Genomic DNA, 18,237 nt, shown 5'->3' with positions numbered 1-18,237 from the left:
ATCTGCCTGGTCTTCATTCCCGTGACAATGACCAGCCGGGGGGCAGAAGCAGGTGCTAGGCTCGCGCTTGGCCTGCTCTCCTCGGCTGTCGGTCTGCACCGCGCCCGTGTCCTGGAGCTTGTGGGCTCCCCAGAGCCTCACCTGCTCATGGGGGAACTTCTCAATCAGAGCCATCGCTGGTCGTAGCAATGATGTGAACAGTTTTGATCTTTTCCAAATCAATTCTAGTGGGAACTTCAGCGTCAAAACCAAAACACAGGGCTGAAGACTTTCGTTCAAACCCATGCCTGCATCATACTGTAAGAAGCCAAACCTCTGGCTTTTAGTCACTGTTTCAGATACCTTAATGCCCCTTCCTCTAACACTCTTGGAGGAAATGACTTACAGGGCCAGACACAGAGGAGGGAAGAGCAGAGAGCAAGAGGGAGTAGGGCGCTCACTCCTTATCAAGGTAGGACCCTGGTGCGGGTCAGGTTTTGTGATTACTTTTAATATTTGTTACTACTTTTTAATTACTTTATTTCCTTTTAAATTGTTATTTCATTTAAACATCATTTAACATACACTTAGTATTTGATTGCTTACTATATATAAACAAGTTGGCAGCAGGCCTGGGCATGTGGGTTGTGGGCATTTCCCTGTGGAGCACCACCCTGTCCACAGTGCCCTCTGAGTCCCTGGTTGAGATTCTACTTCAGTGAGTACTCCTCACACTTCTCCCGCTCCCTCTGCCAGGCCAAGCCTGATCCCAGGCTCTATGTGAGTCACCCCAGGACTCTTGCACCTGCTCACCCAGGGTATTAGCAAGCCCAAGCTCTCTGGCAGCAATGGAAGGAAACATTTTCCTTCCACCTCCACCACTGGGTCTCTGTATATTAGGAGCTGTCCAGTTTGACTGTTGGGGATTTTATTTAGCAGTCTGGGGATCCCCACCCACCCCACCCCATGCCTGGTCTGGGGCACTTGCTGAGGACGGACCTCCCTCGGAGTTCAGAGTGGGGAATGAACAGTGGTGGCAGTTCCAGGGTGAGCAGGGAGCTGGCAGCCTCAGAGGGACCCCGCTGGGCCAGGAGGAGCAGACAGCAGGGAGGAAGCTCCTGCTGCTGCCAGGACCCAGGGGCAGAAGTGCTCGTTGAAAGCAACGAGGAGCCCGTCCCTTTGCTGTTGAGACAGAGCCACACAGGTGCTGTTGAGGTGAAGGCACTGTCCCAAAGCTGCGCACTTTTGTACCAACACCAAGCTATCATGGTGCGCCACCAGCGAGGGAAGCCTCTTTCTGTGTGTGCTGTTAAGAGGCAGCTGACAACTGAGAGGATGAGCCTCCCTGTCACCGCGTGTCCGAGGCTCTCAGAGACACTGGAGTGTCAGACACTCAGGTCACTGCCAAAGCCCCCAGCGGCACGGGATGCTCTGAGTGTGGAAAGAGGAGGGTGCCCAGCCAGTGTCCCCCAAACCCACATGCTAATGGCCTGCCAGCTCACGGTGCTGTTGGCAGGTGGTGGGACCTTTAGGACATGGGGCCTCGTGAGTGGAGGTCAGGTCACTGGGGAAATGCCTTCAAAGGGGATGTTGGCACCTGGCCATTTCCCATCTCTCACTTCCTGGCTGCCATGAAGTGACACACACTCCCGGCCCAGAGCTATGGGGACAAGTGACCATGGACTGAAACCTCTGAAATCATGGGTCAAAATAAACCTTTTCTCCTTTTAATCGTTCACCTCAGGTATTCTGTCATAGTGATGGAAAGCTGACGAACACACCTCCTAGATGCCCTTCACATTGGGCAGAGGGATGCTCTTCTCCATCACAAAGGGAGGCGGATGATCCAAAGCCCTAGGGATAGAGGCTGAGTGTACTGCTTGTGTCAGTTCACATCATCCTAACCACCACCCAATGGGGTAGAGAGTTATTGTCCCACTTACTAGTGAGGATGCTGAAGCCCAGTGAAGTTAAGTGACTCAACCAAAGTCACACAGCTAACGATTGCAGAACCTGTGGCTAAGCCCAGTTGTGCCAGACTCAGGCAGTATTCACTGAGCCCCTTCCTGGGGTGAGCAGAGAACATCACAGCAAGAGTTCTTCCTGCTCACCCGGAGGTCTGACAGCTATCCAGAGAACTTAGAGGTCTAATCAGATCTTCTGGGAGAAGATCTTTTCCAACAAGAAAAAAAGTGCTTCTTAGGTGACAGCCCAAGTCCCCTACAAAATCAAGAAAGTGGGATTTTGCATACTACGAATTTTCCATCAGGGAACACAGAGCTGGGCACACAGCAGGCGCTCAGTGCACAGAAGGAAGAAGGGGAGGAGGTCATGTTAATTTTAGCCTAAGAGGTCACCTCCGTGGTTACCAAGTAGTCACTTGACTTCAAGTAATCTCAGTAGCCATTCGGTTGTCTTGCTGTGTTGCTGGAAGTCATCTACCTATTGGGAGGTATCTAGCAGAAATTATTTGGGTCATGGGAGAAATAACTGCTTCATACTTCCATCAAAAATTTATCAAGAGCTCAGTTAGAAGCACCTTTCAAAATGAATTGAGTTCTTCCAGAGACCAAGCATATTTTTTCCTAGGGTTTACTAAGCCCATATGAGATCTTGACGTTGGATTTATACCCCACTCCCCAAACTCAATCTCTTCTTGTTACTCAGGTCACTTAAAACCTGAGGTTTAAACCTGCTGCATGAAAACAGATGTGTCGATAACTCACTAGAGAGCAGAGCGCACCTGCTGCACTTTATACCAAACCATTTCCCCATGGCCAATCCGTCCTCCCCAGGGGACAGCTGCAGTCTGAGCCACACAGGCTCCTGCCTGTTGATTCTGCAGCCCGTGCTTCCTGCTAGGGAGCAAGATGATTTCCAACTCATGGCACAGGCCCCAAAGCCCGCATTCCCCACAAGTCATGATAGCAAGCCTCGCTGTTCCTAAGAAATGACACTGCACTGCCACCAGAGTCAGCTGACTGTGGCTTTGTGGTTCCAAGGATTTCACTATTTTTTTCCTCCCATGATTTTATGGTGAGAATTCACAGCAAAAGCACTCTTCCATTATTTTTTCTACAAGATTTTTTACTTGACAAATTGAAGAAATCTTTCTCTTAATGGATTTCTTCCTTCTCTTGAAGCTTATTTCCTCTTTCTGCTAAGTTTCTGTTATTTCGTGCTGTGGCTCTCACCGGGAGCAGTTCCCCCTTCCCGGGGATATTTGCCAATGAGAAGAGACACTTGGGTTTTCACAGCTAGAGGTGGGGTGCCACTCGTGTCTCCTAGAGGCTGCAGGGTGCCCCCGCGCTGATGCATGATGGTCCCCAGAACAAAGAATTGCCCAGCAGGGGGAGGCGGGGAGGAACAGAGCTGGGGAGCGCTGCCTCCCCATTCCTGCTAGATCACTCTGCAGATCAGGGGAGCCACCCTCGGGTCACCTCCTCTTTCCATCAGTGCTGCCTCCGTTCTCCCCCTCCCTGGGCTTTGAATGCATGCCTTAAGCCCACTGTCTCCATCTCCTGCTCCCCCACCCCTGCAGAGCCTCTGAGAGGGCGTTTGTCATCACCCCCATGGACAATGCTCTCCAGATGCTCCTTCCTGGACATGTGCCCCCAAAGGAGCATCAGTGGGCTTCCTCCCCCATGGGACCCGCCAGCTCTGCACCTGGCACCTCGCACCGTTTCCTCCTGGTGTCCCCCTGTCATCCCAGGCATAGTGGCTTGTAAACATTTCCACGTGCTTCTCCTGTGTCCAAGACCGTCTGGGTGAAGGCGGAGATGAGGGGAGAGGCTCCCTGGGTTGCTCCCAGTGAGTGCGGCAGGGTTCTCTGGCTCCGATATCCCTGCCCAGCCACAGGCGCACAGTAGGCTGGATGCTTCAGCTCAGCCCGGAAGGCGGAGCAGCTCACGGGGACTTGGAAACCTCCGCTCTCTGAACTGTTTTGATGCATCTCATCATTAAATATGGGGGGAGCTGAGACCTTCAGAAAGTCTAAATTTACTCTATTGACAGAATCATTCACAAATAACAGTAGAGAATCATTTTTAAAGTGTATCTAAATATAGAAATTAATAAAGGATGAATTCCAGAAACAAACATAAATACAGTGGGTGTTATAAATTAGTAACCCAAGTGATAAGTGGTAAGTCGGTCGTAATGGACATAGACCTTGCCACTGTCTTCCGTGGAAACTCTGGGCCTCCTCTCCTCCGGCTCTTGATCCTCTCATCCCCATGGGATGATGAAACACGCGGCGACGGGCAGAGAGGAAATTGTCTACGTTAGTTTGCAAGGGCTGCCCTGACCAAGTATGAGAGATGGGTGTGACAGAGGGTGGCAGGACTGGAAGGCTCAGTGGCAGCAAGTGACCGTCTCTGTCTGGGGGCTGTAATCTGGAATCCAGGTGTGTGCAGGGTGGGCTCCCCCTGAGGCCTCTCCTTGGCTTGTGGGTGGCGATTTCTTCTCGCGGTGTCCTCATGCGGTTGTCCCTCTGTGTGTGCCTGTGTCCTAATCTCTTCTTGCTGAGGACAGTGGCACACGCCTGTAATCCCAGCGGCTCGGGAGGCTGAGGCAGGAGGATCGTGAGTGGAAGCCAGCCTCAGCAATGGCGAGGTGCTAAACTACTCAGTGAGACCCTGCCCCCCCCCCAGTAAAAAAATACAAAATAGGGCTGGGGATGTGGCTCAGTGGTCAAGTGTCCCTGAGTTCAAACCCCGGTACCTCCCCCCAAATGAAAGACACCAGCGTATTAGATAAGGGCCCACCCCAATGGCCTCAATGAATTAGCTCTTTAAAGACTGATTTCCACATATCCAGTAGTCATACTCTGTGGTCCTCGCTTAGGACTTCAACTTAAGACTCTGGGGTGGGGGACATAATTCAGCCACAAGACTCTCCGCTTCTGGACATTCAAGGGTGAAAGAGGAAGGGCATTCCCAAAGCCAGGGCCTGGGAACAGTGGCCACTGTCCTGAAGTGTGCTAACTGCGAGCCAGCACACCTCAGCCCACCACGATGCTTTTGTCTGACGGTGCCTCTATTCCAGAGGTTTACGCCTCCGTTGCCAGCAACATGGGTTCCAACGCAGTGCTTCCTCCAGATGAGGCTTAGTTCCTACCACTTGCCTTAGAGCTGTCAGCGTGGCCTTCAGACTGCAGCTCAGGCTTGAGTAGGAGAAGCCTCCTTTTGTGGACCTCTGACCCACATCTCCGTGTCTACCTTCTTCCAGGAGCCGGAGCGGCAGTACCTGCACATAGGCACCATGGTGGAGTTCGCCTTTGCCCTGGTGGCCAAGCTAGATGCCATCAACAAGCACTCCTTCAATGACTTCAAGCTGCGAGTGGGTAGGTGGCACAAAAAGATGGGGTTTCAGCCGGGGCAGGGGCCAGGAGCACGGAACAGAGGCACAGGAACACTGCTGCCCCTGGTGATGTTGGAGTAGAACAATTGCAAATGCATCTTTAGGGGAGCTGAGCTGGATTGCAGTTGGAAGGGCTGGGGAAGCAATGAGCCCCTAAAGCACTTTTATCCAAATTAGGAAAAAAAACACCCCCCCCCCTGGTTGGACCCACGCTGCACATGGTTTAGCAAGTGCAGAGTGAACCGGATCTATCTCCACAGCACCCTGTGTCCAACCAAGGTCCAGTCTGCACAGCGCAGAATGTATAGCCATCCAGAGGTGCAGAGACTGCAAGGTGTCCATTGAAGACGCTCTGCTAATTTCATACACTGCTACCAGCGAAGCTAGAACCTGCCACTGACTAAAACATTCCTCCAGATTTCAGAGATGTTAAAATGTCATTAAAAGTGCTTATTAGCATTGTTGAAATACAGTCCCACATTCCCTGACCACAACCTACAAGAACACCAGATGCGTCCTAGGTTCTGGAATAGTCATAGCCTTTGATTGTCTTCCTTTGTTGATTTTTTTCTTAGGAGAAAAAACAATGATTTTTAACATAAATAAAAATAATAACTTTTACTTCATTGAGCAAATAACTTCCTGATCTCTAAAAAGGTCTTAACAAACTTTAAGTTGATTTTTTAACATGCTTCATGATTACTTACCATTTACAACTTCTTAATTCAAGATGTCTTAAGCCGTGCAGTTGGCACACAGCTGCCCCAAATGCAGGCAGAGTTGCCCGCAGCCCCTTATGATTTATAAAACCTCCTTTGACAATTTCATCATTTTCTTGGCACCATATTTTGCTACTTGCAAAAGTCCGTATAAAAGTGGTTCTTGTGGCAAGTTCCATCTGTATGGTTTTTAACTTTCTCTTGAATACAGATTTCAACTTTTAGGGAAAAAAAAATCTAGATATTAAGTACTATGTTTTTCCTTTGCTGTACAAGAAGCCTGAATTTAAAAACCTGGAAATATTTTACATCTTTAGCAAATGTGATTCTCTTCTCTGTATGTGCTATTAGATGCCAGTATTCAAGCATGCTGTTTTAGTACACTTTCTTACCTCTGTGCACAGAGAACTTTTATCAGAGCTCTGCCAAACATACTGTGAAGCAGAGCAGGTGGGCATCACACTGTCTTGGACACTAGGAAATGCTGTCCTCAAACTTTCATACTACTCCTCTGAACTAACCGTTTTGATATTGCTATAACAAAATGCCTGAAGCTGGGTAATTTATAAAAAAAAAAGAGATTTGCTTAGCTCACAATTTGGGAGGTTGAAAATAAAAGATCTGGGAGCCCCAGCCAGCCAGCCCATGGTGAGGGCCCCATCAAAACATGGCAGGTGGCATCATGGTGGGAGTGGGAGTGAGAGCTTATGTGGCAAAACAGGAAGGGAAGCCAGAGAGAGGTTCAAGGACTAGACTTGCTCTTTGGTAAGGAAGTCTGTCGTGGGAACTCACTCAGAGCCAGCAAAACCTTCCAAAGGCAGCACCCAATGACCTAATTACCTGGCAAAAAGCCCCACCTCTTAAAGGTCCCCCCACCTAATGTTGAGGACCAAGCTTTCAATGCAAGAGCCCTTGGGAACACATTGGCACCACGTCCAAACCACTGAACCTTTTGAAAAAGCTATTGCAGACATAACCTTCATTGTCACACATGTGTGGACCAAAATGATCCCATCCTGCACCACAGCATGGGAATGAGACACTTGTGGGTCACATGTGCTACACCCAAGACAATTGTCTTGATACTTTAAAAATTAATATGAGCAACTGGATGACCCCCCTCAACAGGGGTTGCCGAGTGTGGCTGTAGGCTGATGGCTGAATGACGGGAGGCGTCTGTGTGCTCAGCCTCCTTTCTAAGGAGGCCTCTGTGCTGCACTTGACCGGAGTCCTCCTTTCCCCAAACCCTTGTCCTCTCCCATCATGTGGCTGTCCTGCTTGACCTCAGCACCAGATCGCAGTTCACAGGTAGGAACTATGAAGAACAATATCGTCCCCAAAAAGTGAAAGTACAAAGAAGAGCTGACTTCACTCCCGGCACTCCTTGCGGCACACCACGCAGTGGTATCAGTGTTAATCAGACCCACAGATCAGGCACACTCTGCCCTGGATACAGACGGCCTTGCTGCCAGCAAAATCAGTTTGGGCTCTCCCCATGCCCAGAGCTGCTGCCCACGCAGCCAGAAGAAAGCTGGTGGATGAGGGGCTGGGTCCCCGGCCAGTGTCCAGAGCTGACTCCTGAGTGCTGTGCCCAGTGACACAGCTGGAATAAACCACCTGGGCTCTGCTCCCTAAAGCAGAAGTGAGTTTTACTGAGTGTTCAGAGAATCAAGGGGGAATGCGTTTCTCCCCTCTTTCATAGCTGTGAGATTTTATGCCGCAGCATTTGGACCATTCCCAAGTCTGAAAAGAGGAAGCTTTGCCTAAAAATACCAGTAAGGAATTAAATCTACCCAGCAGAAATTGACTTTCTCAGAAACACCCTCATTGATCAATGCAGTTGGAGCAAGGTTAAGGGCCAGGTTCAGGAGAAAATGTGGGGAGGTGACAGATGTCTTTACCTCTGGGTGTGGCCTTCCTCTGCCCCTCCCAGAGCAACTGTGTGTTTGCACTGAGTTCTCGAGCATGTGTTTTACTCAGCTTTGTCACTGCTGTGACTAAAGGACCCCACCAGCACAAAAAAGTTTATTCAAGGGCTCACAGTTCCAGATGTCTTAGTCCATAGACTGTCAGGTCCACTCTCAGGGCACGAGGTGGGGCAGGACATCATGGAGGAAGAGTGTAGCAGAGGGAAGCAGCTCACATGGTGATCAGGAAGCAGAGAGAGACTCCATGCTCCAGATACAAAATATGTACCCCACAGCCACACCCCAATGAACCACTTCCTCCAGCCACACCCACCTGCCTCCAGCCACCACCCAGTTAATCCCATCAGGGATTAATTCACTGATTAGGTTAAGGAGGTGGCCCAATCATTTCTCCTCCAAACCTCCTTGCTCTGTCTCACGAGTGAGCTTTTGGAGGACCCTCACATCCAAGTCATAAGAACACAGAATCACCTGCCCTTGGAGCGGAGCTGGGAAAGAACCCAGGCCTCCCCCTGTTGGAACATTGATTCGATTTTTGAAGCTCGCTCCTAATGTTAGGTGCCACCTCTGCATCCCATCCTGTGCCAAAGTGCGGCCTCCATGTACCGGAGCCGCCGAGAGAGGGAGATCTGCCAAACCACTCTTGTCTTCCTCACTGGAGGCAGCCCAGGGCACCTGGTGGTCTGCGGAAGCAAAACCCATGTACGCCAGGATTCTAATAAACCCAGCAGGCCCTGGCAAGAGGTGGCTGGCTGGGTCAGGAGAGTGACGTCATGGATTCCCAGCGACCACTAGGAGGGCCATGGTTGGCGAGGCTCAGGCCCCAGCAGGCTAGTCATCCTCACTCTGATGAATGCAGGGCAGGACAGACCAGCCACAAGGGGGAAGAGACTGTGGCACAAAGATGTGTCATATGCGTCGTGAAGAGTGGCCCCTGTCAGTGTCACTCTGACCACCCTGCCTAGCCACCAAATGCAAGACGCCTGCCCCTCAACCCTATCCTTCCACTTCTAACTTTTCCCCATTGTGTATTATTAAGGGCCAGTCATTTTCTCACATGGAAGGTTTCTCCGGGTATGTATTGCATCCAAATCTTCCCATTGCCCTCAAGGCTTTTCAACGCTAATCTCAGTAGAACTCTTTCCTAGCAGTAGTGCGAACGACAGGAAGACGGTGCAGCCTGACTCAGCAGTGGGGAAGAGCACTGTCAACAGGCTCCTCGGGAATCCAGGGGGCGGTACCAAACAACAAGCCTGTGAGAGTGACCACATGCCCAAGAAGCACATGCTGGACAGGGGAGTCCCATTGTTAGGAGCAGGGGCTGTGGGGCCCCGTGTCCCCTGCCTGCCTGCTGTGGAGCTGGGAGTCTGTTTTTTATTAGGGGACGTGATGGCATCTGCCTCTGCCTCCTCACTTGGAAAGCGGCGGTGATGACAGGTGGCCACCTCACAGGGTTGTCGTGACGATGAGAAGAGCTTCTACATGCAAAGCACTAGGGATGTGGTACCGAGTGGGAAGTGCCACGCTAGGGTGGCTCTGGTGGCTGTCACTGTCCTTGCCATGTGGCAAAATGCCGGAGGGAACCCAGGATTCCAACGGTGGCCAACAGAGAGCAGCACATCTCTTCAGCATGGCCCTGGTGATTGAAATGTGCAGATTTCCAAATTAACGTTAATTCTTTAAATGTTGGAAAGCAGAACAATGAGCCTGTCTTGCCCAAAATTATAGAAAACTGTATTGTAATGCGGAGTTTTTTGAAACCTAACGGTTTTCTGTTATAGAATGATGATACATAGCCATGTAAAAAGGTGTCAGGATCTATAGGGAAAAAAATGGACAAGCCTAAACATATTATCACTTTTTATTAATTTATTTATTTGTTATACATGACAGTAGAATGAATTTATGCACTTGATATATGATAAATAGATGAAATATAATTTCTCATTTTTCTGAGTATACATGTTGTAGAATCATGTTGGTCATGCAGTCACAGATATACACAGTAATAATGTCTGTTTCATTCTACTATCTTTTCTATCCCCACATCCCCTCCCCTCTCTCCCTTCACTTCCCTCTACCTAATCTAAGGTAATCTATTCCCTAGTGCCCACCCCCACTTTATTGTGAATTAGCATCTGCATATTAGAGAAAACATTTGGCCTTTGATTTTGTGGGATTGGCTTATTTCACTTAGCATGATATTCTCCAACTCCAACAATTTACTGGCAAATGCCATAATTTCTCTCTTTTTAAAGCTGAATAATATTCTATTGGATATATCTACCACATTTTTTTTATCCATTCATCTATTGAAGGACACCTAGGTTGGTTCCATAGTTTAGCTATTTTGAGTTGAGCTTCTATAAACATTGATGTGGCTGCATCACTGTAGTATACTGATTTTAAGTCCTTTGGGTATAAACCAAGGAGTGGGAGAGCTGGGTCAAATGGTGGCACCATTCCCAGTTTTCTGAGGAATCTCCATACTGCTTTCCATAGTGGTTTCACCAATTTGCAGTCCCACTAGCAATGTATGAGTGAACCTTTTCCCCCACATCCTTGCCAATATTTATTGCTGCCTGTGTTCTTGATGTTACCATTCTGACAGGAGTGAGATGAAATCTTAGTTTGATTTGCATTTCTCTAATTGCTAGGTATGTTGACCACTTTTTCATATATTTGCTGATTGATTGTATTTCTTCTTCTGTGAAATGTCTATTCAGTTCCTTAACCCATTTATTGGTTGGGTTATTTGTTCTTTTGGTGTTAAGTTTTTTGAGTTCTTTATATGTCCTAGAGATTAATACTTTATCGGAGGTGCATGTGGTAAAGATTTTCTCCCAATCTATAGGCTCTCTCCTCACTTAATTGTTTCCTTTGCTGAGAAGAAGCTTTTTCATTTGAATCCATCCCATTTATTGATTTTTTATTTTATTTCTTGCGCTTTAGGAGTCTTTTTAAGGAAGTCAGATCCTAGGCTGACGTGGTGAAGATTTGGGCCTATTTTTTCTTCTATTAGGCACAGGGTCTCTGTTCTAGCACCTACATCTTTGATCCACTTTGAGTTGAGTTTTGTGCAGGGTGAGAGACAGAGGTTTACTTTCATTTTGCTACATATGGATTTCCAGTTTTGCCAGCACCTTTTGTTGAATAGACTATCTTTTCTCCAGTGAATGTTTTTGGCACCTTTGTCTAGTATGACATAACCATATTTATGAGGGTTTGTCTCTGTGTCCTCTATTCTGTACCATTGGTCTACAAGTCTATGTTGGTGCCAGTACCATGCCATTTTTGTTACTATAGCTCTGTAGTATAGTTTAAGGTCTGGTATTGTGATGCCTCCTGTTTTGCTTTTCTTGCTAGGGATTGCTTTAGCTATGCTGGTCTCTTATTTTTCCAAATAAATTTCATGATGCTTTTTCTATTTCTATGAAGAACGTCATTGGGATTTTAATAGGAATTGCATTAAATCTGTATAATGCTTTTGGCAGTATGGTCATTTGACAATATTAATTCTGCCTATCCAGGAGCATGGGAGATCTTTCCATCTTCTGAGGTCTTCTTCAATTTATTTCTTTAGTATTCTGTAGTTTTCACTGTAGAGGTCTTTCACCTTTTTTGTTAGATTGATTCCCAGGTATTTCATTTTATTTTATTTTATTTTTTTGAGGCTATTGTGACTGGTGTAGTTTTCCTAATTTCTTTCAGTAAATTCATTGCTGATGTATAGGAATGTGTTTGATTTATGTGTGTTAATAAAATACCCAGTTTTTAGAGGGAATGCTTTAATTTTTTTTCTCCATTTAGAATGATGCTGGCCTTGGGTTTAGCATATATAGCTTTTATAATGTTGAGGTATATTTCTACTATCCCTAGTTTTTCTAGTGTTTTGAACATGAAGATGTGCTATATTTTGTCAAATACTTTTTCTGCATCAATTGAGATGATCATATGATTCTTGTTTTTAATTCTACTAATATGATGAATTATGTTTATTGATACCCATATGTTGGACCAACCCTGCATCCCTGGGATGAACCCCACTTGATCATGGTGCACTATCTTTTTAATATGTTTTTGTATGTAATTGGCCAGAATTTTATTGAGGATATTGGTCTTAAATTTTCTTTGCTTGATGTGTCTTTGTCTGGTTTGGGTATCAGGGTGCTATTAGCCTCATAGAATGAGTTTGGAAGGGTTCCCTCCTTTTCTATTTCATGGAATACTTTGAGATGATTAAGTTAGAGGAATTTTCTGGCTTGGCTTTAGACTTTCATGAGTTGGGCTAATGTTTGTTTAACAATGTTGACTCAAGTAGACCCTGAAAGCTTTCCTGACCACTGCTGTCATTCAGTTCTCTTCACCCAACTCTGCTGTGTCACAGGCATTAACCATGGACCTGTAATAGCTGGTGTCATCGGAGCCCAGAAGCCACAATATGATATCTGGGGCAACACCGTCAACGTGGCCAGCAGGATGGACAGCACTGGAGTCATGGACAAAATACAGGTGATTCCCCCTCCTTTCATCTCTGACCAAGTCTGTCCTCTTAGAAACCATTAACAAATACAGTGGTAGGGTCCATTATATAATAATCCAAAAGAAAAAAGCAAAATTCCTTAAGCCTTTCACTGAGGAAATGTTCGTTCTACACTTTGTTAGCAACAACAACGAAATTCTAATAATATGTTTTAGTTGGCTTTTTTCACTGCTGTGACCACAAGACCTGACGAGAACAATTTTAGAGGAGGAAAAGTGTTTTTTTGGGTTTCACGGTTTCAGAGGTCTCAGTCCATACAGCCAACAGCATTGCTCTGGGCCCAAGGTGAGGCAGAACATCATGGCTGGAGGATGTGGAGAAGGAAACAGCTCAGGACATGGGATTAGGAAGCAGTAAGAGAGCTCCCCCCACCACAGACAAAATATAAACCCCAAAGGCATGTCCTGAGTGACCCACCTTCTGCAGCCACATCCCACCTGCCTACACTCACCACCCAGCTGACCCCTTTCAGGGGATTTGTGTACTGATCCAGCTAAGGCTCTCACGACCGATCATTCCTCCTCTGAACCTTCTTGCATTGTCTCACACATGAGCTTTGGGGGACACCTCACATCCAAACCAGAACATGACAGAAAGGCGATGCACTCAGGAACACAGCGGTGGCCTGGCAGTGACTCACGTGACAGTGGGTAGCCCAGAGCCTTAAGAACAGGAGTGCTGCCCTCCCCTCCTGTTCCTTCTCCCAGGCCCAGCACCTGGAAAAGGGCTTGGAAGGGAGAGGGATTGGGATGTGCAGCTGAAATCACCCAGAACCTGGGCCTGCCCCTGCCCGCCCTCCTGGGAAGGGAAGGCACTGAGCTGCAATTGGAAGGAGGAGAGAAGGAGAAAACTGGCAGGAGGTGAGACACGAAAATGAGGCAGCATGAGACGGCCCAACTCAGCCTCACGTTGGGTTTGGAGGGCCAGAAGTGACCAGCAGCTCTGGGATCCACCCAAGGGAGAGAAAGGGAAGATCTGACGTTCAAAATCAGTTTCATAAAGTAGCCATAAAGTAGCTCTAATTACAATACCACTGCTCAAATTCTAGAAAAAAAAAAAAGAATTTTAAATTGCTGAAAAGATAATAGGAAAAATTCTGTTATTGGAACGCTGCTGAAACTGACCCCAGGGCTGCAGTAGAGCAGTGGTCAGTCTGGGATGGAAGGATCAGGGGAGCAGGAGAGCTGGGTGGGGGGCTTTGGGCAACCCTGCCCTAGAGTCCTCTTTAACTTATTCCCAGACACTGCCCAGCCCTCCACGTGCTGAGCCTAGCTGCTGCGGCTGGAGCAGGGTGCTTCAGACACAACGTGCCCCTCACATGATGCGTGGGAGACAACAGCTGGCCTCGGAATCACAGCTGTGGAGCTGCCAGTGTTCAGTGCCATGGGAGAGGACTTCCTCTGGTCTGCTGAGGAAGGAAAGCCCTATAGTCTGTAGGAGCAAGAGTTCAAGACGCAGACATGGGCCCACATGTGAAGAGGGCCTTGGGAAGGGATGTGAGGGGAGTCCATAGAGCAGAGGGGAAGGGAGTTCCAGGGCGCTTTCAAGGTCACAGGGTGGAGGTGGATATTGGAGCAGGCAAGGCCAGAGAGGGCTCACCGAGGAGGGGTGTCCATTGTACTTATGGGGGAAGATGAAGAAAGAAGGGCACAGGGTGGAATCAGGAAGCTGCAGCTCATTTCAATACTTGAAGAACTCAACTAAAAAATAGGATAAAAACAACTAAAGAGTGTGTGTCACTGTATTTTACCCTGAATTATTTTAATATATGCAGAATGATAAACACATTCCCAAGGTTGAGGTGTCACTTTTAATGTATTTACAGCCAAAGTCATTTTGCACTGTGGTTTGGAAATTTTGCTTAAATTTTGGCTACAGATGACCTTTATTCTTCCCATCCTCTGCCCCATGCCCAAATCCACTCAGTGTGTTTTAATAGATTATAGAATTTGACTGAATTCTGCCATGACATTGTACTAGATCCTCCTGAAGCCTGCTGCCATAATGACTTGACACAAGCACACTATCTGTTCCCCACGGAGGAATAAGTCCATCCAATAGCACAGAATGTGTTTCAGTGAACAGTCTGGGGACACCTAGGTTTTATGGTCCTCACCATCTTCAGGATTCCAGCTGCATACCTAGAAATTAGTGAAAACAGTCTGCCTCTGGGTGAACAAACACCAGTAAGCTGATCCCCATCCACCAGGACACACGCACCCCCCTGGGCACAGTGTCCAATGCCTAGAAAGAAGCACTGCGTTCTCCAAGTGAGAAGGAAGGGTGCGTGCAGGTGCACATGCCTGTGTGCAGGGGTGCACCTTTGCTGAGCTTCCTATTTGCCTCACCCTCAAAAAGCAGTGGTTTTACATTTCCCCCAGCTACGTTGCATTCTGGAAGATAAATTCCTGCTAAAGGGCATATGTGTATGAATGTCCCTGGGCACACATGATCATGGCCGTCTCTTTGGGGATGTTGATGAATCTCTGTGCTGTGCTTCAGCTTGGATAAGGTCCTCAAGTACCATTCACTCACCATCATCAAGAATGGATTTTTCATTAAACCTCTACTTACTTACCTGCCTCTCAATGCTGTTCTACCTCCTTCACTCCAATATAGTTTTGATTTTTATATGAAATGGAGCCAACGTTGCCTCTAAGTGTTTGCCTTCTTCCACTCTGATTATTAGTCAGGAGTTACTTCAAAGAAATCAAAATTCCAACCAAGAAAGGGAAAAAAATTTAAAGATAGAAAAATAATGGGATACATTAGGAGAGAATTCTCCTAGATCCGCCCCCCAAACCAACTGGCCATTGCCAAGGGACAAGAGAAGGCTGGTTTCTCCAGAGATCCAACTCAGGGTAAACTTGCAACATCTGCTCTGGGCACCTCCCCTCTCCCTGGTAGGCTAAGAAATAGGACTCCTCTGACGGGGGCTGCAGCTTCGGTCATCACCTATGGACACTGCCCAGAAGCCCACCAGAAGAGGAGTCAGGCATCTTGGCAGCCTAGTCTCATTGTTCCCCAGTGGTACCAAGGCTTCCAGGACTTTCTCCATGAGCATCCCTAGCCACTGATAGTGCCCAAGGAAGCCCCAACAATCCTGGAAAACCGGGGTTCTTCTCTGTTGGGGTTAGACAGGCATGTCCCTTCCAAGGACATGTATAGGTTTTATGGACCTATGTGGTTCCCACCATATACTCAGAACATTCAGGAAATCAATGGTGGTTTCTAATGTGCTTTGCAACTCTCCAAGAGGTTTTCCAGCACTTGGGTAAATAGGAATCAAAAGCCTCTAAGTGAGGCTGTCCGTCATGGAGATCCTCAATCCCCAGGGGTCAAGGTTGAAGTGGAGTCAGAGCTCCTGTGTCTCCAAGAGGACCTGGGGCCTCCTGATTCTCCACATGACGCAGTGCACATCAGCCACCTGGAGGCTCCTCATGCACTCTGACCCAAGATGGAGATAGGAAAGGCTTCTTCCCGTTGCCAGGGAAGTGTGCATGCAGGCTGCCCTGAGCTCAGCAGTCAAAGCTGTGCGTTCATAGGATTCCTTCTCCTGAGGGTGCAGCTCACTCTGGCTCCAGTGGCCTCCTCTTACATGTACGTGCAAAGGCAGTAGTGGGAAGACAGGAAAGGTCAAAAATGATGCTAAGACCATGATAAAACTGCTCCTGGGCCTGAGGAACAGGCTTTTTTTTTTTTTTTTTTTGGTACCAGGGAGTGAACCCAGAGTGCTTGACACTAAGCAACATCCCTAGCCATTTTTTTTTTTTTTTTTGAGACAGGGTCTCTCTAAGTTGCCAAAGCTGGCCTCATACTTGGATCCTCCTGCCTCAGCCTCCTGAGACCCTAGGCTTACAGGCATGTGCCACCATACCCAGAAGAACAGGCTCTTTTAAAAGCATCACATTCACATTCATTTTCCAGCTCAAGGCCCTGAGAGTGGCATAGAAAGCCCTCTTGCTCAGCAACCCACCCAGCTTCCCCTAGACCTGCAGCAGTAATAGCTTCAGTTCTCAGAGCACAGGGCCCTGAGGGTTCTGATGAGCCTCTGCCATCGTCCATGGCAGCATCTGCCCTCAGGACCTCTCTCTGCCTCCCTCAAGCACCCAGCTGAGGAGGCTGACCCTGTCCTTGGGCAGGGCCTCCAGCCGGCCCCTACCACTGCACTGTCCCCTGGGGGCATCCACATCAAAACCAAAACTCAGTTGTAATGCTTCTGTGCTGCACACAGCGTCACAGCTGTGCCAAACCTGTGCAGCACAGGAATGTCACCCACATATCTGGGGTGCGCAGGGCCCCACAGATGCCTCTGTACCAGGGGCCTTCTCTAGTGAGTGGGAGAAGAGCCCTTCTCTCCCCCAATATCTTTCCCACGTGGTATCAAAGCAGCAGTGCTCGGTGAAGACGAACCTCTCCTTCCCAGCCCAAGCCCATGTGCCCCTGGGGGAGTCTGGATGGAGGCCTGGTCGGCCAGGGGATGCTCCCCCTCCTCTGCAGCTGAGTCCTTGTTCTTAGAACACACCTGGGACCCTCACCAGTGTCTGCGTGAGGGAATGCCATCCTCAGGAGGCTCCCCAACACTCTAGCAGGAGGACCCCACACAACCTGGGCCCTCGGCCTCAAGAGCGGTCCCACAGGAGAGCCAGCTCACGCTCCAGCTGAGACAGCGAGGGGCTGAGCACAGGGCAGTGCTGCTCACTCAGAGGGAAGCTCCCCGCCCCGCAGGAGGCTCCCCCCTGTGTGAAGACAGGACCCGAATGTGACCAGCAGCTGGGCCACCTCGGGCGCGTAGCAGGACACAGTGAGTGCTGTCGGGGGCAGGTGCAGGCAGGGGTTCCTCCAGTAGCAGCCTCGTCAGTGCAGGGGCATGAGGAAGCTTCCAGGACCCAACCTAGAGTGCCACTGTCACCCTAACGCACGCCCCCTGGCTCCCTTAGTCCCAGGTCACTTCGTGGGCCTAACACCTGAAAGAGAGGCCACTGCAGCAGCCCACCTCCTGCTCGGGCGCTTTCTCCATCTGTACTAAGAACACACTGTTAGTGTTTATGACTTAGTGTCTTATGGAGTGACATTGTGACAGTCTGTGAGCATCATCCTAAATCCCAGCACTCCGGCGTTATTCTGGTTTGCCTTCTTTCCCATAGTTCTCATCTGTATGGACACAGAGTTTTACACAGTTGAAGTCCAACCTGATCCAGTTCCTTCCTGTGAGAAGGCTCAGCATTAGTGCATGCCTTCATCCATGATGTCAATCATGGGAGCCCTGCAGGTTCCTTGACCCTGGAGATGACTTGAACTTTAAGTTGTTTGCAGTTTTTGCTATCCTGGCACTGAACTCCACACGCTGCCCTTGAACTGTCCTTCAGGTGGGATGCTCCCTCTTCCTGCTAACTCCTGAGGGCCAGGGGTGCCAGGTTCTGTGGCTCTTCAGCCTGCACTGGAGTGGGTTCTGACACATCTGGTTCTGTGCTCCGCAGGTCACTGAGGAGACCAGCCTTGTCCTGCAGACGCTCGGATACACCTGCACATGTCGGGGGATCATCAACGTGAAGGGAAAGGGGGACCTGAAGACGTACTTTGTGAACACGGAAATGTCCCGGTCCCTTTCCCAGAGCAATGTGGCATCCTGAGGCGTCGCTTCGTCCGGGCAGGAAGACTGTGTTTCCTGGAAGGTGTCGCGCACTTTCTGACCACGACTCTTGCC

General features: G+C 48.7%; 1 protein-coding gene across 1 annotated transcript in view; it reads left to right on the top strand.

Moving 5' to 3' along the window:
- The window catches only part of Adcy2 (adenylate cyclase 2), a 374,991-nt gene extending 356,828 nt beyond the window's left edge, over nt 1-18,163 (top strand). The window contains exons 23-25 of the mRNA XM_027943896.2: nt 5,209-5,323; nt 12,375-12,499; nt 18,011-18,163. Coding sequence (XP_027799697.1) covers nt 5,209-5,323; nt 12,375-12,499; nt 18,011-18,163 — 393 coding nt within the window. The remainder of the gene's footprint in view (nt 1-5,208; nt 5,324-12,374; nt 12,500-18,010) is intronic.
- Nucleotides 18,164-18,237: the final 74 nt, after the last annotated feature.

This window comes from Marmota flaviventris, chromosome 5 (assembly GCF_047511675.1).
Source record: "Marmota flaviventris isolate mMarFla1 chromosome 5, mMarFla1.hap1, whole genome shotgun sequence".
NCBI lineage: Eukaryota > Metazoa > Chordata > Mammalia > Rodentia > Sciuridae > Marmota > Marmota flaviventris.
The sequence above is the reverse complement of the archived record's forward strand: the minus strand, read 5'-3'. Positions and strand labels throughout refer to the sequence as shown.